General features: G+C 43.1%; 1 protein-coding gene across 1 annotated transcript; it reads left to right on the forward strand.

The window, feature by feature from the left end:
- Positions 1-913: 913 nt before the first annotated feature.
- On the forward strand, positions 914-22,436 carry dnajc25 (DnaJ (Hsp40) homolog, subfamily C, member 25). The gene is made up of 4 exons (XM_060912962.1): positions 914-1,258; positions 9,550-9,702; positions 12,876-13,346; positions 21,908-22,436. The coding sequence occupies exons 1-4, from the start codon at positions 950-952 to the stop codon at positions 22,028-22,030; spliced, it is 1,056 nt and encodes a 351-aa protein (XP_060768945.1). The 5' UTR covers positions 914-949; the 3' UTR covers positions 22,031-22,436.
- The last annotated feature ends 1,050 nt before the right edge of the window (positions 22,437-23,486 follow it).

Here is a 23,486-nt window from a genome sequence, read left to right on the forward strand (position 1 = left end):
TGCGAAGGTGGGGGGGGGCCGCGCAGAGCGTCTGCGAAGGTGGGGGGGGGCCGCGCAGAGCGTCTGCGAAGGTGGGGGGGGGCCGCGCAGAGCGTCTGCGAAGGTGGGGGGGGCCGCGCAGAGCGTCTGCGAAGGTGGGGGGGGCCGCGCAGAGCGTCTGCGAAGGTGGGGGGGGCCGCGCAGAGCGTCTGCGAAGGTGGGGGGGCCGCGCAGAGCGTCTGCGAAGGTGGGGGGGGCCGCGCAGAGCGTCTGCGAAGGTGGGGGGGGCCGCGCAGAGCGTCTGCGAAGGTGGGGGGGGCCGCGCAGAGCGTCTGCGAAGGTGGGGGGGGCCGCGCAGACACTGTCTGCGAGGACTGGGTTGTCAGCATAAATTGGCCTTAAGAATGCCGAATGGGAGTTGGTTTGAATTATATATTCCTTTTCACAATATCAGAAAAAAATATCGGACCCCCCCCAAAAAAAACTTATATTTTTGTCTCTTTGGGGGGTACTGGGTCTTCATTGGGGGGTATAGTACCCCCCGTAATTCGAACTATGTTTCTTACCTTCTCTACGCTACTCTCTGCCCCGGACCCTCCACTGCCTCGTACCTGTTCCACCTGGCTTCCTGCCTGGCTGAATTCCATTGCCTCTTCATTGCCACTTGTCTCGCCTCCCCCCACTCTGGCTCATTCGCAAGACAAATTAGCTCACCAACCGCAGCAGCGGCGTTTTTCTTTCCTTTTTTCTCCATTGTGCTATCTGTAGCTCCATCCGCATTACTTTTCCTCTTCCCCGTCGTTAGGCCAGTTTGGTGTCGCTGAATCATACGCCTCGCCAAAATTGCAACATCTGAGAGGACTGAACGGTTTCAAATTTGCCTGGCCGGAAATAGTCATCCGAGAGCGCGCATGCGCGCCATGTTTTTTTTTTTTTTTTCTCCAGCGCGCGACACGTTGGGGATGCTGACATGGCGGCTCCCATGGCGTGTGCGCTGCGGGTCGGTTTATGGACTGTTATTCTCTTTATTTCTTCGCTTTGTATCCCTTCAGCTTCAGCTCTGATTGAAGGACTTTACTGTGGCACGCAGATCTGTTATGATGTGCTCGGAGTGAGCAGAGACGCGTCCAAAGCGGAAATCGGCCGCGCGTACCGTCAGCTGGCCCGGAAATACCACCCGGACCGCTTCCAGGCTGGAGACCCTGCACTGGCCGGAGAGAGCGCTGACAGCGCGCATGACAAGTTCCTGCTCATCGCCACGGCCTATGAAACTTTAAAAGTGAGTCACAGAGCGTAATGAGCTTCCTGAATGTGAGGACAAATCAGTGTGGGCTCTCCTTAATCACTTCCGGTCTGTGACCCGAGGAAGCGTTATTCATTTTAGTCAAAGAAAGAACAACTTTATTCATCACACACTTGTGAAATTCCTCTCTGCATTTAACCCATCTGAAGCAGTGAGCACACACACATACCCAGAGCAGTGGGCAGCCATGCTGACAGCGCCCAGGGAGCAGTTGGGAGTCAGGGGCCTCACTCAAGGGCACATCAGCCCAGGGCCGTCCCATATTAAAGTGCATATCCTGGACCAATTTTGTTTTGTTTTTTTTATATAGTCCCTTTACACACTCATCCAGAAGGGTAATTTTCCACAAGGCCATCTGTCTACAGCAGAAAAAAATAAAATCCCAAGGGAGTCTGGAGCCAGATTCGTGACGTCACGGGCGGATCTGCCAGCAGGCTGCGAGAGCTTGCACGGATTCAGTGCACAGTCTGCGTAGACCAAGTTTAGCATCTAGCGATTTTGCACTGAAATATGGAATTGTCACCTGAGCGCAATAGGAGTGTTCACACAGCAACTTTTACTCCGGTGTAGCACCGGCGCTGCCCCGGTAGAGCGTTCACATGGTACAAAGTTATACCGGTGTAGCCCCTGAAAGCTGCTTAAACCAGTGCAAATCTAACCCTGCTCAGGAGGTGGTTTAAGAAATTTACTCCAGAGTAAATGCTAGTTTGTGGGGCAGCACCGATATAAAATGGGACGTCTGAACGCTACAGGGGTAGACTCGCTACGCGTGAGGAGAGTTGATTACATACGGGCATTGCATAATTTGCATCCTGGTATTTTGCGCTTCCAAAATGGCGAATATCAACAACAACAGAACTGCATGTCTTCCAGTGTTGCCAGATTGGGCGGTTTTAAATGCATTTTGGCGGATTTGAACATATTTTGGGCTGGAAAACGTCAGCAGTATCTGGCAACACTGGTGTCTTCATCCATGTTGTTTTCCCGGCGCTTGGTGATGCCATGACAACCGGGAAAAGGAGGTACATTTTCACGCATGCGCATATTTCATTTCCGCATTATTACTCTCGTATAGCACAGTCGCAAAAACTGCCGTGTGAACGCAAGTGGGGCTGCACCGGTGCTAACACGCTTCTCTCTAATAAGCAGGTTTGTGACGTGTGAACGCTCCACAAAATTTACACCGGTGTAAGATATATCGCAACAAAATACATCGGTGCAGCATCGATGCAAATGTGTGCCGTGTGAACACCCCTAATGTTACTTCACCTTTGGATGAAGAATGTAATGTTGCTACATCCTGCTACGATACATCTGTTAACTATTTTAATAATTATGTGATAATGTTGAAGAAATTTGCAGAAAACCACCAGGTCGTTTTCTCATAAACAAACCAGTGCTGGCGTAGGATTCAGAGGGAGGCGTCCCGCACGTGACGTCACGAAAATCAGTGTTTCCCTGGAAATCCAAATGCCAAGTTTTTTTTCAGAGGCGGACGAATTGTCACCTGAGCTTCTAAACCCATGGATTCATGTATCAATGCTCATCTATCTATCTATTGTTACATAAATCATATTTTTCCTAATTACTGTTATGTATTTATATATTTGTTCATTTAGAAGAGTACTGGCTACTGTAGGAGAAAGATTTCATAAGCTATACACATGGAATCGGCTAAGCCGGGTTGTATACACGTTTAATGTGTTTGACAGGTCCAAAAATCTCAAGCCCTGACAAGCATATCCCTTGATACATGTGAAGTGTATTATCGCCCAGCGCTTTCGTGTTGTTTACTTTTGTGTGTCAATAAATAACATTATCCATGTACCACACAAACACAGGAACACCTAATTTAGAGTGTAGTGTCTCTTATTTCTTACCCTGGCAACAGTCAACTTGTGAATCGCTGAATTTCTTGGTCTTTTTCTCGGCTCTGCTTTGGTCCTCGGCTTCCGGGTGCCTCGCACGAAGCGCTCCCATTTCTCTCTCATTGTCCGGTCTTTTGGAAAACGATGAGTACTAATCCCATCAAGATTGGTGTTGCTCCACCCTCCTATGATACATCTGTTAACCATTTTAATAATTACGTGATAACGTTGAAGAAATTTGCAGAAAACCACCAGGTTGTTTTCTCATAAACAAACCAGCGCTGAGGTAGGATTCAGAAGGAGACATCCCGCACGTGATGTCACGAAAATCAATGTTTGCCGGGAAATCCAAATGCCAAGTTTTTTTCAGAGGCAGACGAAGTCGCCTCAAATGGCTTGATTTCAACTGAATTTTTCTGGTATTGCGCAAGGTAAAAAAAAATTGCACAAAATGCGACAGATATTTGACCAAAGTTTAATCTAAAATAGGAGAATTAAATTGATCTTGCTCCTGAATTTACCCGTGATATGCACTTTAACCTAACCACGTGTCTTTGGACTGTGGGGGAAACCGGAGCACCTGGAGGAAACCCATGCAGACACGGGGAGACCATGCAAACTCCACACAGAAAGGCCCCACCGGCTGCAGGGCTCGAACCCAGAACCTTCTTGCTGTGAGGTGACCGTGCTAACCACTTACACCACCTAAAGTTCATGAACCCTTCCCTTCCTGGAGAATTTTAACCCTAACCCCTCTCCTGTTCTCAGTTAACTTTGTCGAAAATCTTTTCCACCACCACAATAAAGAGAAGTTTTCTCATCATTATGACACAAGAGTTCATAAAAATGAGAATTTTTGTCAGCATTATTATGACTTTTTTTTTAACTGATAATGAATAATTTAATCATGATCTGAGCTTATTTTATCTCAGCATGCTGTAAGATCTTATAATAAGGCAGGCCTTTCAATTTGTGCTACACCCTGTATTTCTGAATTTGGGCTTTTTCCATCGTGATACAGGGTAATATGGGCGGCACGGTGGTGTAGTGGTTAGCACTGTCTCCTCACAGCAAGAAGGTTCTGGGTTCGAGCCCAGCGGCCGGCAGGGTCCCTTCTGTGTGGAGTTTGCATGGGTATCCTCTGGTTTCTCTCACAGTCCAAAGACATGCAGGTTAGGCTAATTGGTGGCTCTAAATTGACCGTAGGTGTGAATGTGAGTGTGAATGGTTGTTTGTCTCTGTGTGTTAGCCCTGTGATAACCTGGCGACTTGTCCAGGGTGTACCCCGCCTCTCACCCACAGTCAGCTGGGATAGGCTCCAGCTTGCCTGTGACCCTGTAGAACAGGTTAAGTCCCACAGTCCAAAGACATGCGGTTAGGTTAATATGGGACAGCCTTGGGCTGAGGTGCCCTTGAGCGAGGCCCCTAACTCCCAACTGCTCCATGGGCGCTGTTAGCTTGGCTGCCCACTGCTCAAGGTATGTGTGTGCGCTCATTGCTCATGTGTGTGTTCACTGCTTCAGATAGGTTAAATGCAGAGAGGAATTTCACAAGTGTGTGATGAAGAAAGTTGTTCTTTCTTTCCTTCCCAGGGGGTCTGTGTGTAAACCTGCTGCTGCTGCTTTTTTAGCTACAAAATTATGAATAAATAAAGAAATCTCATTCTCATCTCATTATCTCTAGCCGCTTTATCCTGTTCTACAGGCAAGCTGGAGCCTATCCCAGCTGAATGTTATTTTTACCTTTATTGCAAAATGTCTACAGCATTAATCTCTCTTGATGTACATGACAAAAATAATTAGAATACAGTGGCCCCTACAGGGGCCTGGAGGAAAGGAGCCTGTGAATGAAAAAGCAAGTTCTGCACTGTTGCCGTCAAAGAGACAAACCTGTAGCAGAGCTAAGGTTTTTCAGTCACATCACAAGAATTGGCAGCGCAATGCACAGTATGTAGTCAGGTAAAAAATCTTAGTTTAAATGAAAGACCAGTGTCTAAGACCATCATCAACAAGAGGACCAAGCTCCGAGTCACTGATTCCACCCACACTTACACACCTGTGTGGATTTAAGATGCAAGCTGTATCTTAAATATACACAGTTGTGTCCTGAATAGCTCTCTTTTATTCAGTCTTTCACCTGATTTAAATCATATGAAATGAGGTATCAGAGAAATATTGCAGTTGAGGTCAGATAATGTGGGATATAGGGCTATTTTTTAGGTTTTTAAGTGATACAGGAATTATTAGGAGAATTTAACACAATAGGGTGTGAAACGTTCTGGTTCACACTCCGGTCCAGAAGGTGGCGGTAATGCACCTAAAAGCTGTTTGTCAACCGCCATAAAACAATATAAAAGAAGAAGAAAGATGATTTCCCTAATGTGGAAATCCCGCTCTGGTCATTGGTACGCGAGTCTCCACGAAATCATGGCGTCTTGATCACCATTGATGGAGAATTTGTGCTCTGCGCGAGGCTTACGGCTATTTCGACGAACCCGGAACAACGTGGAAATGGTGCAGATTTCGTGTCAATTATGAGAAATGCATGCTAATTCTTGCTAATTTTGGTGTTTTTAAAGAAGAAAGTCAAGACATTGGGTTTTATGCAGCCAAGTTTATTTGATCAGCATTTCGGGGTTTTTTTTTTTTTAACCTTTGGTAGCATATTTTGGGCGCTTGACCTTAATTTGGGCATCTTTTTAATTTGGGCGCCTGTGATGTTATCCATCGCAGGTTTCATGCAATTGAAAGGCCTGTAAGGACTTACTATCTCATACCCTGTGTCCAAAATCGCTCACTCATTCACTACTCCCTATATAGGGAATTACTATATAGAGGACAATAGAGATCTTGCAGTCACGTGACCGGAAAGTATACAACCGCCATCGTGTCGGTCAAAAACACCGCTGAATACTGCTGCACTCGTGTACAGAATGGATCAATTTCAACCGACGGACTACACGGCTCATTTTTCTAATGAACAGATAACTAGATATATGTCTAAAATAAACGATCTACAGATTTGTGACCCTTATGGCTTTCCGGACGGAGTTTTCACGACCGGATTTTGAACTGCCAGTGGAATACCCCGATGTGTATGATTACCTCATTAACTTTCCCTTGCTGTTCAGTGGTGAAGCACTGCGTGCCTATAAATCTCTGGACAGTTATCTCTACAGAAATTCAGGATTTGTCAGCGACTCAGATGTGGCATCTTGTAAGCAAGAAAATGATCCTCACTGGATGGGTAAGTCACTTAAGTATTGAGTATAGCACTGACCAGCCGATTATAGAATAAGGTAATTCCAAATCGTCCGTGTTGTTTACATGGATCTGGCGTTGGAGAGGTAGAGGCTTGGCAGTGGAGATTTGAGTAGCTGTTTTCTGAGCTTAGTCAACAGGCCGGCTCTGCCTGTAGCCTCGCTTTTGCTTCGGCTCCCGGCGCCGCCTCCTTTGCTTTGCTTCCGATAACAATCCACGGAGACCCCGCTGGTCTCGCAATCTGGTCTCGTCCGGAATGTTTTTTTTGTTTTTGTTTTTTTTTTTCTCGTCCGGAATGTTGTGCATGCGATGGAAATCGCTACAAACCGTCATTTTCTGCTGGAAACCAATGTCCAGTAAGTCCATACGGTTGTAGTGGATATTGAAGTCCGGTACAGACGAACAACACGCAAAAATACACAAAAAACAAAAACCGTGCACAGGTAGGGAGAGCTTGTAGCCGCAGCCGTTGTAGTAGAATTGTATATAGTAGGGTTTTCCAGAAGAAAAGGTAGAAGTAAAAGCAGAAGTAGAACCAGAAGTAGAAGTAGAAGGCGGAATATGGCGTTTGACCGACACGATGGCGTCTGTCACAATCTGGATCGGCTGTGACGTCACATGCAAGATCTCTATACAGTGAGCTCATTGGTAAAATGAAAAAAACACTTTCAGACTCTAGTCCATCGTGCTTGCAGTCCAAAAACATTGATTTGTCACTTCTGACTGTAAACATGGTCAAATTTGGTGTGTTTATTGATGATAGAAATCTAGATTTTATGATTTTTAAAAAAAAAATGTTTTATTATCCTTCTATCCATTATCTGTAGCCACTTATCCTGCTGTACAGGGTCGCAGGCAAGCTGGAGCCTATCCCAGCTGACTATGGTGGTGTTTACATTAGACCGTATCCATATCGTTTTCGTCGTGGATGCACTGTCCGTGCACATTAAAACGCCGGGAAACGACTCCACAGGCGGAACAGTTTGAATCCGCCAGGGCCCACGTATTCCACCCAGTACGTATCTGATCCGGTGCTGTGTAAACATTGAGGAACGAGGATACGCAGTGCTGAGCTCTAGCTGACGTCGTCATTGGACAACGTCACTGTGACATCCACCTTCCTGATTCGCTGGCGTTGGTCATGCCACGTTGGTCATGTGACACGACTGCTGAAAAACGGCACGAACTTCACTTCCTGCTATTTGTCCCGAATCACTGCTCGTGCGCTTCACTCGCGCGCTCTGTGAGCTGCGCAGGGCCGGAGTGTGCACCCTCCAGAGGGCACTCGCTGTTCAGGGCGGAGTGATTTGGAGCACAGGATGCCTGCGGAGCCGAGCGTATCCGTGTAGTGGCGTTGCTGTGTGCACGCGAATCGTGTATTGGTGTTGCTGTGTGCACGCGAATCATTTTAAAAACGTTAATCTGATGATCCGCTGATACGGTCTAATGTAAACACCACCTATGAGCGAGAGGCGGGGTACACCCTGGACAAGTCGCCAGGTCATCACAGGGCTGACACGTAGACAACCATTCACACTCGCGTTCACACCTACGGTCAATTTAGAGTCACCAGTTAACCTAACCTGCATGTCTTTGGACTGTGGGGGAAACCGGAGCACTCGGACGAAACCCATGCGGACACGGGGAGAACATGCAAACTCCACACAGAAAGGCCCTCGTTGGCCGCTGGGCTCGAACCCAGGACCTTCTTGCTGTGAAGTGACAGTGCTAACCACTACACCACCGTGCCGCCCCGGTGTTTTATTAATACTTGGAAAATTCTTGATACATAAATGCAGGTATTTTAAAACAAAACCCTGTCTGATTAGGTGGAGGAATGAGCTTATGGTCTTAAGTAAGCCGTTAAAGCAGATTAATGATTAAAAAAAAAAGCCCTTCAATTGTTTTCCTTACTTGATACCTTTAAGTTAATATGACAAAGCCCTTTATATTTAGCTTGTTTATTTTACTTTTATTGTTATTTTTATTTTGCTCAACCAAAAGAAGGAATTGTATGTGACTTTGAAGTGCCTCGTTTGTACTATATGTACAATATACTGTATGTATAATAAAGTTTTGGGAAGGGGGGGGGGACTAGTCCATCGCGCCGTTATTTACATCATTATTGTCGCACAATTAAAACGTGCCAGATCAGTCGGCTGGTGGGTTTTCAAATTAATAAATACATGGTGTGTTTTTGTGATAAATCCATATTATACTGAGCGTATTTCCCACATTAATCAATACAAAGTACCTGCATCTTTCAGTTCTTTTAACTCAAGGATGAATACTTTCTTCTTTGCCGCTGCCTTTTATTAAATCAAATTTGAGACTTTTTTTTTTTAAATTTGATTTTTCAGCGCGACCGCAATGCATGATGGGATATATTGCTTGGTTAGTGATCATCGGTTGTACACTACTTTTCGTGATGCATTGAGGGATACTATGAGTGCACTATATAGGGTGTAAATAATCCTCGCTAAGGTTTCGGACAGCACTACAAAATGGCGTCCTCACTATATAGTGAGTAGGGAGCGATTTCGGACACAGGGATAATTATAACTTTACTACATCATAATTAGGAGTTTCTTCTTTCGGCTGCTCCCGTTAGGTTTTTTTTTTTTTTCCCCCGCATATTGGATTTGGCATAGGTTTTACACTGGATGCCCTTCCTGATGTCACCCTCCCCAAACTATCCAGGTTTGGGATCAGCACTAAGTATGCACTGGCTTGTGCAACCCCAGTGGCTGAGTCTTTGGACTGTGGGAGGAAACCCACACAGACATCGAGAGAAACTCCACACAGAAAGGCCCCTGTTGGCCACTGGGCTCGAACCCAGAACCTTCTTGCTGTGAGGCGACAGTGCTATCCACTACACCACCGTGCCACCTAGCTCCTAATTATGAATTATACCATACAAGCCCCCCTCAAAAAACCCCCCCACCACAATAGGTCATGTCTAAAACACACTGATGTTTGAAGACTTGCACAATGACTAAGGTTTGGTTTCAGATACATCCGTAGAAGATTCACTGAATATGGCTTAGCTCTTAGCTCCCAGACTGATGAGCAAATCATGTGGTGTTCAAAATGATCTGAATCACCAGCTCTTTTTTTTTTTTTTTTTAAACTCTTGCAGGATGATGAATCACGCAGGGACTATGACTACATGCTGGATCATCCAGAGCAATACTACAGCCACTATTACACTTACTACAGGAGACGGCTGGCACCCAAAGTGGACGTTAGGATCGTCATTCTCGTAACTGTGTGTGCAATCTCAGTTTTTCAAGTAGGTGATCGACATTTTCATTGTTTTCCAGAAGAATCCGTAAATCTCATCTTTTACACTACGTTCAGACTGCAACCTGAAACGACCCATATCCGATTTGTTGCGAAATCCGATTTTTTTTGTTAGGCCATTCACATTACCAATTATATGAGACTTGTATGCGATCTCCAATATGAACGGAAAACAACCCAAAAGTGTCCGGCATGCGCAAATTGACACGTAATAAGCACATCTACGTAATACGTAAACAAAAAAAGCGCACTCTTCAAGTTTGCAAGTAAAGCATGGAGATGAGGCGAGACCCGGCGATGTGGTTTTTGTGGCGGCGGCGGAACTCACACAATAATCTGATTAATGTGGGCAGCAGACTAATGAGACCGAAGGTGTCAAATTACTGGAAATTTCCAGAACAATCTTATAATCTTGTAATACAGGATGGTTTAACATCCAGGTCCCTACCAAATCCACCATTAGCTTGATCAATTCTATAAAAGTCTATTTAAATTCTGAAAACTGTACAAATGTTGTTGTTTTCTACCAAAGAGGCGGGATTAGCCAACGCAGAATAGTGACGTTTGTCTCTTGTTGATGACGTGTAGGTCGCATGAATGCGACCTGTCCGGTCAGACTGCAGTCGCATGTGAAAATAACGGATATGCATCGGAATTAGGACCACATATCCAAGCGGCCTGGGTCGCATGTGAAAAAATCGGATCTGTGTCGTTCAGATTGTCAATAACAAATCGGATACAGGTCGCATATGGGCAAAAAAATCGGATATGGGTCGTTTCAGGGTGCAGTCTGAACGTAGTCTTAGTCCACCTGCCTCATGAGACCCACTGAGAACGAACATGACATGATGGTACATGCAAAAATAGAATTGAATGGGTGGGGGGGAACAGGACTGATTGTTTTGGTCTTGGTATCTGGTGTTAAAATAATTTAGAGCCTTAGGTATGAAAATAATTCACATAGGGGAAAAAAATTTTCAACATTTTTAATTTTTGGGCCTAGCAGCAATACTGCTTCAATGCCGTAGATGGCATAGTGATGCCATCTAAAATCAGACTCGTGCATGATACCATGGATGTACAGTGGAGTGCAAAAGTTCACCCTGTCTGGTTACTATGTAAGGAATAAGGAATGAAAAATACTATTTAAGGAGTAAAATGTGACAGGATATGGTGTTCTAAGAAAATAAATAATGATGAGGTGTGTGATGCGGAGATACTCTTACCACTAGAAAGGATTATTTTCCAGTAACGCTCCAAAGCACATCCTGAAGTTTGGTTCATCTTATAGCATTGCAGTTTGCCAGCTATTTAAATTTTAATTCATTAATGAATAACATCATGATTTAAAAAAAAAAAAAAAGTTGTCTTATCACTTATGTTACAGCAGCTATAAACAGTCCTTCACTCAATAGTCTCTCTCTCACTTTTTTTTCCCCTCTCTCTCTCAAGGTTAATAAGACAAAAAATGAATGCTTGTCATGTTAGAGAGAAACCAAACTCTTCTGTCTTGCAAACTTACTGACAGTTACTGATAGGCCTGGCATTGGAGACTCCTTCCATAAATGTATCCTGTGTAAATAAAATCTGTAAATAAACAACACATTTTTAATCCATTTAATATTCACCTGGATTACTTGATGCATCCAGCATACAAGTCCCTGTGAATGAGCTGTCACTATTGAGGTTTTTCACCCACGTGACCAAGTCATGTGATGCATCGTTAGGCTGCCATTTTGGACGTCACGGCTCGAATCAGTTTGAATGCGAGGAAGGCGACAAACGAAAAACATAAAAGAAAAAGGAGCGAGATGCAGAAAACACCTTCACTATCCAGCGACGTAGGGCATTTACAGGGCGAGCAGAGGGAGAGGTATTTGCAAAAATTGAGGTTAGCAGGCTTAGAGAACGACATTTACCTGCTTCCACCAGGATTGATCACTGACGTACGGAAGTACACGAAGCCCTCATCTTTACCTGACTTCGGCCCACATGATCTGTATACCTATGTCGTTAAAAACCCATCGCCATACACAGGTATTGATCTGAAAGCGTATAAGAGTTTGGATGCCTACAAATATTTTGTGTCAGGCTGGGTAACATGCCTACATCAGTGGGCCGTCCCTGGAGCCGGTGGTCGCCATCTTATTACAGCTAAGGTTTGTTCACATTTTCATTTACTTTCGGCCCTCAGGATAAACAAAATGTTATTAAATGTCATTGAAATAACTTCTTAGTCTGTTGAGACATGGCCCGTAATAAATTTGCTGTTACCAGGCAATGACCAAGAACTGTATTATTAGGGTCGGTGTCTGTGTTGTAGCAGTGTACTAGCAGCTAGCTGTTAGCACTAGCTAATGTCAACAACATAGTAGCTAGTATGTTACTGTAGCAATGTTTACGTTCAGTCATTTGGGTGACTGTTAAAACCTTTCAGTCTCAAGTTTTTCCTTTACTGTATTTACTAGTTTACTGTAATTATGATCCAGCAGCTATTTACACCGGATCCAGTGTAAATAGCTGCCGGAGCGTGCTCTGGCTTGCTCCCAGAGCACTCCGGGAGCAAGCCGGAGCGCGCTGCTTAATTTGAGGGGGAGCAAGCCGGAGCGCATTCCGGCAGCTATTTACACTGGATCCGGTGTAAATAGCTGCCGGATCATAATTACAGTAAACTAGTAAATACAGTAAAGGAAAAACTTGAGACTGAAAGGTTTTAACAGTCATCCAAATGACTGAACGTAAACATTGCTACAGTAACATACTAGCTACTATGTTGTTGACATTAGCTAGCTTGACCTTCAAAATGGCGGACACCGGGGCGTCACGTGACCCTGTGACGTCAGGTGAAATACCTCAATAGAAATGATAGCGTATTAGAACAAGCACATTAATGTAAAAATAACAAATCTGAATGACAGCTGTAACTATTATCAGAGCTGCTGTGACAGAAAATTAATCAGCCAGTCAGAATCAAGAATTCAAGACTGCTGTGGTATAATAATATTTTAATATTATCTTACAGTAATCAGAGATAATTATTATGAACATAAATGATCGATGTTTTGATGTAAATTAAATTCCTTTATCTTGCCTTGTGGGTGTACAAACTTTGCACTCAACCATTTCTGTGTTCAGTTTAAATGCGCTTTATTTTCTCTGCAGTATTACAGCTGGTGGAGCAGCTACACTGAAGCAATCAACTACCTTACCACCGTCCCTAAGTATCGCATCCAGGCAACCGAGCTGGCCAAGCAGCAAGGCCTGCTAAACCGCACCAAAGAAAAAGGCAAGAACCGCCGTTCCAAAGAGGAGATCCGTGAAGAAGAAGAGGAGATCATCCGAGACATCATCAAGAACAAGATTGACATCAAAGGAGGCTACCAGAAGCCCAACATCTGCGACATCCTGTTGTTTAAGATCATCCTGTTCCCCTACCACATGTGCCTCTACATAGTGTGGTATTTCTCGTGGGTTTATCACTTCAACATTCGCGGCGAGGAGTATGGAGAAGAGGAGAAGCTCTACATCATCCGCAAGTACATGAAAATGTCCCAGGCGCAGTTCGATAGTCTGGACGACCACCTGAGAAAAACGTTCCTGGAGCGTCAACTGTGGATAAAAGAAAATTATGAGGTTTGTTTGTATGGAAATGTTTCAGATTTTCTCAGTGTAGATACCGGTATATCTAACAGAGGTGCCAAGATGTAAAATTTAGCCATAGTATTCATAATTCTGGTTCTGACTTTTTCTGATTGTGCTGTCATGAACATAAGCATTTACTGTGCTTTCAGAGGCCTGTAGGTCACATGATGTAGCTCTTGGGTTTTTCTTTATATCTTTGAGCAGGGTCAATCCACGTGAAATCACCAGAGGCCTCGCCACTGACCATCTCAGATTTGCTTCATACTTTCTGGAAATATTGTCAGTGTGGCCAATAAATAGTGTACAAAATTTTAGGCTTGTACCTTCATTGGTTTCTGAGATATAGGGGCTTTAAAAAAGGGGCGTGGCCCCAATTTCACTGTTGAAACGCATGCTCCAGAAAACGGACCTAACTTCCATAAGTCATTACTTTTAAACTATTCATGCAAGATGCATGAAGTTTTCAAGGATTGTTCTTTAATGCCAGACGCCTTTAAATACTAAAATAGAAAGTTCACAGTTCAATATTTGCCAAGTTATGGTTTGCTGGAAATCATAAAAAAATGTCTTCTATCGTGCTTTGGAGCAACTTTGACGCCCCATATCTCCACATTAAAGCACACCAGATCTTTCAAATTTTCTTATTTATTACTCATGTTATAGTAGTCTTTAGGCAACTAGGTATGTGTTCAAAATAAATCAAGCTTTCTGATTTATTAGGCTTTAAAAATAAAAATAAAAAACATTTTGCGCCTATAATTCAAATGCATATTACAAATGTATGACAAAGTCTACCATGAAAAAAATTATACCACAGGAAAGAGCTTGTTTTGATTAGCAAATGCACAAAATATGAAGTTGGTATCCTAAACCAAACTATAAATATTAAGGTATCAAGTACGGCATGTTTTACGATAGTCGGAAATGCTGTTTTATTGAAACTCTAACTGAAAAAGCAGGCAAACTAGCAGAACATCATTTCATTGCCAAACACCAGAGTGGATATTTGAAGAATTTGAAGGAAAATCTGTTAGAGGATGAATGTATTATGCTTTTGGATTTTGCCGAAAACTATTCATTCTGTATACAGGATTCTGCCTAAGGATACCCCTGGGCCAACAGCCAATGCACTCTTCATCCACTTGCATTGTACATTAGAGCAAAGAATGAAGATGGTACAAAAGTAACGAAATGCATCTCTATCTGCATAATAAGTGACTTCCTTAAGCGTGATACAGTGGCCGTGCATGCATTCTTAAAAAAGGTTTTACCATATGTATGCCATTTACATCCCCAGCTGAAAAAGGTCTTTTACTTCAGTGACGGATCAGCAGCCCAATACAAAAACTATAAAAATTTCACAAATCTAATAAAGCATGCAGATGATTTTGGACTTTTGGCAGAATGACATTTCTTTGCCACTTCTCATGGTAAATCACCCTGTGATGGTATTGGAGGCACTGTAAAGTGGTCAGCAGCTTGAGCTAGCTTACAGGCAGTCACGAGTGATCACATAATAACCCCATCTGATCTGTTTTTGTGGGCAGAAAAGCATATCAAGAACATCCATTTCATCTGGGTTGGTACAGGGGAAGTTATGGAGAGTGGAAAAGCATTGGAGACTAGATTTTCAAGGTCAGCTACTATTCCTGGAACAAGAGACAACCACTCATTCGTTCCAATCATGTCCAACCAGCTGCAGGTCAGCAGGGTGTCAGGTGGTCCTAGCTTCATTGTGGATATGAGTGGAAATCGGCCACAAGTAATGCATAAAACCCCTGTTAAATCAGCAGTCTCTCTGGCAGATACAATTCCTGGTAAATATGTTGTATGTTTGTATGACAGACAGTGGTGGATCAGCAACATTCATGCATTATCAGAGGAGGAACAAGATGTACAAGTAACATTTACGCATCCTCATGGTCCCTCTCAGACTTACAGCTGGCCCAGGAGAGAGGATAACTGTTGGGTCCCTCTAGTGCATGTCATGAAAATCATTGATGCCCCACTTACATCAACTGGCAGGCGATATAAACTTCCATCTGATGTGGAAAAGCAAATCAATACACTGTTTAAGCTCTTCAAATAAAGTATTTTTAAGGTTATTTTTCCTACACTGTAGGTTTGTAGTTGTATTGTAATCTGCCTTAAAACAGCATTTCCGTCTATTGTAAAACATGCCGTACTTGATACCTTAATATTTATAGGTTGGTTTAGGGTACCAACTTCATATTTTGTGCATGAGTAACATGAGTAATAAATAAGAAAATTTGAAAGATCTGGTGTGCTTTAATGTGGAGATATGGGGCATCAAATTTGCTCCAAAGCACGATAGAAGACATTTTTTTATGATTTCCAGCAAGCCATAACTTGGCAAATATTGAACTGTGAACTTTCTATTTTAGTATTTAAAGGCGTCTGGCATTGAAGAACAATCCTTGAAAATTTCATGCATCTTGCATGAATGGAGCACTTGCATGTGACGTCACAGCCGATCCAGATTGTGACAGATGCCATCTTGTCGGTCAAACGCCATATTTCCGCCTTCTACTTCTGCTTTTACTTCTACCTTTTCTTCTGGAAAACCCTACTATATACAATTCTACTACAACGGCTGCGGCTACAAGCTCTCCCTACCTGTGCACGTTTATGTTTTTTGTGTGTATTTTTGCATGTTGTTCGTCTGTACCGGACTTTAATATCCACTACAACCGTATGGACTTAACTGGACATTGGTTTCCAGCAGAAAATGACGGTTTGTAGTGATTTCCATCGCATGCACAACATTCCGGACGAGATAGCGAGACCAGCGGGGTCTCCGTGGATTATCGGAAGCAAAGCGAAGGAGGCGGCGTCAGGAGCGGAAGCAAAAGCGAGGCTGCAGAGCCGGCCTGTTGACTAAGCTCAGAAAACAGCCACTCAAGCCTCCACTGCTAAGCCTCTACCTCTCCAACGCCAGATCCATGGTAAACAAGACGGACGATTTGGAATTACAGCTGGAATTACCTTATTCTATAATCGGCTGGTCAGTTAAGTGACTTACCCATCCAGTGAGGATTATTTTCTTGTTTACAAGATGCCACATCTGAGTCGCTGACAAATCCTGAATTTCTGTAAAGATAACTGTCCAGAGATTTATAAGCACGCAGTGCTTCACCAATGAACAGCGAGGGAAAGTTAATGAGGTAATTATACACGTCTGGGTATTCCGCTGGCAGGTCAATATCCACTGACACGGTCATGAAAACTACGTCCGGTAAGGCAGCTGGGCCATAGAAGGTTCACGCTGCACGCTGCATGCTGCACGCTACACGCTACACACGTGTAAAGAAAAGTGGACAAACGTAGCATGACTTGCTCTGGGCCATAGAACGGCGTTCACGTTGCACGCTGCACACTTCACGCGTGAAGCGAGAAATGAACATGCACACTTTTTTCTAGGCGTGAAGATGGAAATTCCAGTCAATGCATGCGGTCACCGCCGCGCCAGCCAATCAGAACGGGTCTAGGGAGATAACTCTATGCTTTCAGGGGAAAACTTCAGAAAAAATATAATTGAATGGTATAATTGAAAAATAGTTCTTCATCGGGATTGTCAAGCAGATTATAGAATGTTCGGTGAAATTCACCACGGGTTTCTCTCAGAAGGAAGTGTTCTCGGCTCCAAATTCTGTTCCTTTTTCTCTTCCTCTGTCTAAGTAAAAGCAGAATGAGGCAATCGTCGTCATCCGAAGAGTCCATATTGTTGGTTACTCGGTCAAAGTAGAACAGACGCAACACGTGAACATCCAAGCATGAAGTTTAATGGCCCAGGGTCCGGTTCTTCACGTGAACGTGTAGCGTGCAGCGTGAACCTTCTATGGCCCAGCTGCCTAAGCCATAAGGGTCACTAATCTGTAGGTCGTTTATTTTAGACATATATCTAGTTATCTGTTCATTAGAAAAATGAGCCGTGTAGTCCGTCGGTTGAAATTGATCCATTCTGTACACAAGTGCAGCAGTATTCAGCTGTGTTTTTTACCGGCAAGATGGCGGCTGTGTACTTTTCGGTCACGTGACTGCAAGATCTCTATAGTTTAAAAGTAATGACTTATGGAATTTAGGTCCGTTTTCTGTAGCACGCATTTCAACAGTGAAATTGGGGCCACGCCCCTTTTTTAAGCCCCTATATCTCAGAAACTAATGAAGGTACAAGCCTAAAATTTTGTACACTATTTATTGGGCACACTGACAATATTTCCAGAACGTATGAAGCAAATCTGAGATGGTCAGTGATGAACGTTTTTCTAAATCTGGTGATTTGGGGCAGAATTACCCAGCATTAAAAGATCTGACTTTGGACTGGATGTGTTGGGATGCCCACTCCTGTGAAGAATCGCAACTAAATTAAAGGCTCCTCATTTGTAAACAGTCCTTCTCACTGTAGAATGGTGGATTGTTTGGAGACGGCCTTATAACCCTTCCCAGATTGATGAGCAGCAACAATTGCTTCTGAGGTCATGGCTGATGTCTTTTCTCCTTGGCATCGTGTAGACATGCACCTAAGGCTACATCCACACGACAACGGCAACGAGATGTTATTTAAAAATATATCGCGTCCAAATGGGCAACAATCAGTAAAATATCAGGTCCATATGGCAACGCAACGCTTGCTGAAAACGATGCAATACACATGCCACACCTCTAGGGGCGCTGTAAGATGGTCCCTTCGGAGACACCAGAACAATAGAAGAAGTAAGGATGCATATTAGCCACAAAGTCAGGAAAATCTGTTTGTAAAATTACATTATAATGACCAAATACAATGAAAAGTATTTTTCCAGTCTCACCTGTGAAAGGTAATCCCATGTGATCTCGTTTGGATGGCAAACCTGTTGGTACAGTTAAACGCAGCTAATCTTTATTCTCCGCTTTGACCTCTCCAAAATGGCGGCGAGGATGACCTATGATTCTACGCGGAAGGCGGTGTCTTTAATGGTCCGGAATAAATTGAATGCTAATTAAATAATGATTAATTTGCTCCTCTACGCCCTTTTTGAGGAATGTATTGTAGGACTTAAACCCACATCTGAAGAGGTGAGATCGCTCTTTTTTTCTCTATTTTTGCTGGCGGGATTGACTCTCTCTCTCTCTCTCTCTCTCTCTCTCTCTCTCTCTCTCTCACTTTGCACCATTACACAATAAATATTCACAGTGAAAATATTTTGTAAGTGCGTTTCATGAACCAAGTTATAGGATTTGTTGACAACTCGCATCGCAATGAGAAGCTCATTGGCACTACTGGTGTTAAGAATCAGACCATTTCATAAATGAATATTTTGCTGTAGAGCTGCAGTGTTTGTACAATTGCATGTTTTTGCTTCACTATTACTGTCACTATTCTGCTTCTTGCATTACTACTGTGAACTAACACTGAACATAATAATAATATCCAAGCTCGTGTTTCACTCTCACTAGTGCTCTGTAAGGCTTTTTCCTGGTGATATTCGTTACACTTCTACCCGGCGTGAAGCACTCACAGTCATGTGGTTGTGATGTCATCGTAAACAAATCCGTTCTACTCATCCAGACGACTTCACAACGGCAACGTTGCCAGATCTTTCCACTCTGGAACCCGTTCTCAAAAAGATTGCGTTTTGGGCACCCAAAACGCCGGTGCCGTGTGGACGCCAGGCCGAAACGATAAGCAATTGTATCGGAGTCACCTGAATCCGTTGCCGTGTGGACAGGGCCTAAGTGCTCCAGACCATCACACTCTAAAAATTTTTTGCTTTTATAGAGATAGTCGCACTTCTTTTATGATTAACTAACTTTATGCATTTCATTCGTAAAACTTAGCTGCCAATTACTCTCTTAATGAATGTAGAAGTAGGATAGGATATTCTTTTTTTTTTTTTCTTTTTTTTTAACCACTGGGTTTCTGAATGTTGGTTTAAAGGGGAACTGAAGGCAAATTTTTTTATTATCAAAATTATATTTATCTCATTTTATTAAATATAGGAATGCATTTTTGATCGCTATTTTGTCACTGCTGTAGCAAGTTAAGAGTGTTTGAAATATGCTCTGTAATATATCAGTCCATATGTCAAAGCAATGGCCGTAAACGAGATTCGTTGAGACCTGTGCGAGACATCGTAGGACGGAAGTAAAACGTACAGCGGAAATCCAAGTGGCCAACGCTGTCAAAAGACGCACGCGCCCTCTTTCGAACGCTAATGTAATCAAGCCGGAAGTTTTATTTGTTTTGATAGCAGTCAGGAAAGTTTGAAAAAAGTAGACAGTAATCATCATTTAAACTCGTTTTTGTGCAATATTTCATTTGGAAAACAGTTTTCAAAATGGCGGCACTGACACCTGGCTGACACTTGACGTTTCGAAGTCTCGCACAAGTTTCGTGAAGATCGCGCGGATAAGTGACGCCTGCCGTGGACCAAACGAACTAAATTCAACACGGCTAAAAAACCGAATAAGTATAATATTTAATTGCAATTACAGGGAGTGCAGAATTATTAGGCAAGTTGTATTTTTGAGGATTAGTTTTATTATTGAAAAACAACTATGTTCTTGATGAACCCAAAAGACTCATAAATATCAAATCTGAGTATTTTTGGAAGTTGGAGTAGGGCTTTCTTAGTTTTAGCTATCTTAGGAGGATATCTGTGTGTGCAGGTGACTATAACTGTGCATAATTATTAGGCAACTTAACAAAAAACAAACATATACCCATTTCACTCATTTATTTTCACCAGGGAAACCAATATAACAACTCAGCATTCACTAATATACATTGCTGGCATTCAAAAACAAACAAAAAAAAAACAAATCAGTGACTAATATAGCCGCCTTTCTTTACAAGGACACTCAAAAGCCTGCCATCCATGGATTCGGTCAGTGTTTTGATGTTTGCGATCAACATTGCGTGCAGCAGCAACCACAGCCTCCCAGACACTGTTCAGAGATGTGTACTGTTTCCCCTCCTTGTAGATCTCACATTTGATGAGGGACCACAGGTTTTCTATGGGGTTCAGATCAGGTGAACAAGGAGGCCACGTCATTAATCTTTCTTCCTTTAGACCCTTTCTGGCCAGCCATGCTGTGGAGTACTTGGATGCGTGTGATGGAGCATTGTCCTGCATGAAAATCATGTTTTTCTTGAAGGATGCTGACTTCTTCCTGTACCACTGCTTGAAGAAGGTGTCTTCCAAAAACTGACAATAGGACTGGGAGTTGAGCTTGACGCCATCCTCAACCCGAAAAGGTCCCACAAGCTCATCTTGGATGATACCAGCCCATACCAGTACCCCACCTCCACCTTGCTGGCGTCTGAGTCGGACTGGAGCTCTCTGCCCTTTGCTGATCCAGCCACGAGCCCATCCATCTGGCCCATCAAGACTCACTCTCATTTCATCTGTCCATAAGACCTTAGAAAAATCAGTCTTGTGATACTTCTTGGCCCAGTCTTGACGTTTCATCTTGTGTGTCTTGTTCAGTGGTGGTCGTTTTTCAGCCTTTGTTACCTTGGCCGTGTCCCTGAGTATTGCACACCTTGTGCTTTTTGACACTCCAGTGATGTTGCAGCTCTGAAATATGGCAAAACTGGTGGCGAGTGGCATCTTGGCAGCTTCACGCTTGACTTTCCTCAGTTCACGGGCAGTTAGTTTGCGCCTTTTTTTTTCAACGCGCTTCTTGCGACCCTGTTGACTATTTTGAATGAAGCGCTTGATTGTTCGATGGTCACGCTTCAAAAGCTGGGCAATTTTAAGAGTGCTCCATCCCTTTGCAATATATGTCACTATTTTTGACTTTTCTGAGTCCGTCAAATCCCTCTTCTGACCCATTTTGCCAAAGGAAAGGAAGTTGCCTAATAATTTTGCACACCTGATATAGGGTGTTGATGTCATTAGACCACACCCCTTTTCATTACAGAGATGCACATCAACTGGTATGCTTAATTGGTAGGAGGCTTTCAAGCCTATGCAGCTTGGAGTAGGCCAACATGCATAGAGAGGGTAATGTGGTCAACATACTCATTTGCCTAATAATTCTGCACTCCCTGTAGTTGCCAATACGAGTCACGATATAAGGTTACTAAAACGGAAAATGTAACTGAATAACATGTTAAATAAGAAATAAAGCAAGTTTTAAAACGACTTCAGTTCTTTAATTTTTTAGAGGGAAAAAAGACTATAGATTGAAATGTTTTTTTTTTTTTCTTCCCCTCATCTGGGATTATTTGTTTGTCTGTAGAGATTGGTGAGGACTACACAGTTTTCATTTAGGCCCTGATAAATAGAAATGTAGAATTGATAGAGGGTGTACTTTCTTTTCTACCATGACGGTTTGTTATTGACCAGGAACAGGTTTCTGAGGGTTCTTCTATCTGGGCAGAGTATATAGATGTTTGCATACTCGTGTACTGGCTTACGTTCTCTCTTTTTGACAGCTCTTAATATTCTGAATAGATGACAAAGAGAAAGCCAGAACCATAAAGGTGTTCTCTCCAGTAGTCTGGTAATAACTACACCCCCCACCCCCCTTGGTTGCATTTGCAGGTCTACAGAGAAGAGCAGGAGGATGAGATGAAGATGAAGATGGCCACGGATCCGCGGTGGAAGCGCTACAGGCGATGGATGAAGAGCGAAGGGCCTGGTCGCATCACTTTCATTGACGATTAACTGCACATGCCATACACACATGCATTTGATTTATACTGTGTGTGTATGTGTATATGCACATGTTTACAACAACCTTTTGTGTGCATTTATATCAAGACCTTTGACTGAATGTCACAGATGTGAATATAATTGAGGGCTGTATCTGTGCAGAAGCTGCTGTAACTCCACTGTCTGGTCTCCGCAGCTCTTCCTGAGCTGATCTGAGGTCAGTGGCGGAGTGTGTAACAGCTCTGTGTGTTATTAGCAATCTGAGCAGTGTGCTCATCCACATCGCTGCTGTCGGCGTTGGCCTTTACTCATACTGTGAGGCTGCCTTTCAATGTGTTGGTATCCGTTTTGCCTCTTAATGCATCCAAATAAAAGAAATATTATATTTTTAAAAGGATATTAAAGTGACTTAATATGATTGATGGCTTAGTTGGATCTGAATCTGCTGTGTTTGTGTCTGCATATATTTAAACTAAATGTGTCAGGGTGCTTTCAAAGTGTGTTTATCCATTAAAACAATGGGTCTCAGTCTCCGGAGGGTCTCAGTCCAAGCAGCAGATGGTGAACCAAATATTCTGTTTACATCAGGTTTTGAAGGTTTTTTTTTTCTTTCTTTTTTTAAGATGTATGCGGTTAAACACTCAAACTCACCTCAGGTGCAAAAACCCATGCAGAAGAAAGATTTTTTTTGTATATCTCGTATAGTTCACAAAATACACTGTATTAGACGAGTTTATTGAATTATAATAATTACAACTGCTTCTACTTCAGGGAAAGATTTCAGTATAGAGGACTTTTCTGTGACATAGCAAGTAGCACTTTATTTGTCTTGTTAATTTCAGGAGAAGGAAAAAGCCTAGTGGATGGATGAATGCTACCAGAGCGTACTTGTTTTCGCAACATTCCACAACATTAAATGTAATTATAAAGTGATAACTGTAGAAGGCTTCATCCTTTTAATGAAGAACATTTATTGTAATATTCAGCAAATTGTGATTGTGTAAGAAGAATGAATAACTCCTGGGATGTGCTGTTAAAGGAAAATAATTAACTTTGCTTTGGTAACAGTGACTCTGCTTCATGATCCCACCCCATCACTGATTATTTTCCTGTAGCTGCACAATCCTCTATTTAAAAAAAAATCTTCATATTCTAGGGTGGCACAGTGGTGTAGTGGTTAGCGCTGTCACCTCACAGCAAGAAGGTCCGGGTTCGAGCCCCGTGGCCGGAGAGGGCCTTTCTGTGCGGAGTTTGCATGTTCTCCCCGTGTCCGCGTGGGTTTCCTCCGGGTGCTCCGGTTTCCCCCACAGTCCAAAGACATGCAGGTTAGGTTAACTGGTGACTAAATTGGCCATAGGTGTGAGTGTGAATGGTTGTCTATGTGTCGGCCCTGTGATGACCTGGCGACTTGTCCAGGGTGTACCCCGCCTTTCGCCCGTAGTCAGCTAGGATAGGCTCCAGCTTGCCT

The sequence above is a fragment of the Neoarius graeffei genome, chromosome 28, assembly GCF_027579695.1.
Source record: "Neoarius graeffei isolate fNeoGra1 chromosome 28, fNeoGra1.pri, whole genome shotgun sequence".
NCBI classification, from domain to species: domain Eukaryota; kingdom Metazoa; phylum Chordata; class Actinopteri; order Siluriformes; family Ariidae; genus Neoarius; species Neoarius graeffei.

Coding starts and splice junctions, on each gene's coding strand:
- dnajc25 (XM_060912962.1), top strand. CDS start 950: ATGGCGGCTCCCATGGCGTGTGCGCTGCGGGTCGGTTTATGGACTGTT. Junction 9,703..12,875: donor GTGCAATCTCAGTTTTTCAA/GTAGGTGATCGA, acceptor TTTTCTCTGCAG/TATTACAGCTGGTGGAGCAG. Junction 13,347..21,907: donor GGATAAAAGAAAATTATGAG/GTTTGTTTGTAT, acceptor TTGCATTTGCAG/GTCTACAGAGAAGAGCAGGA.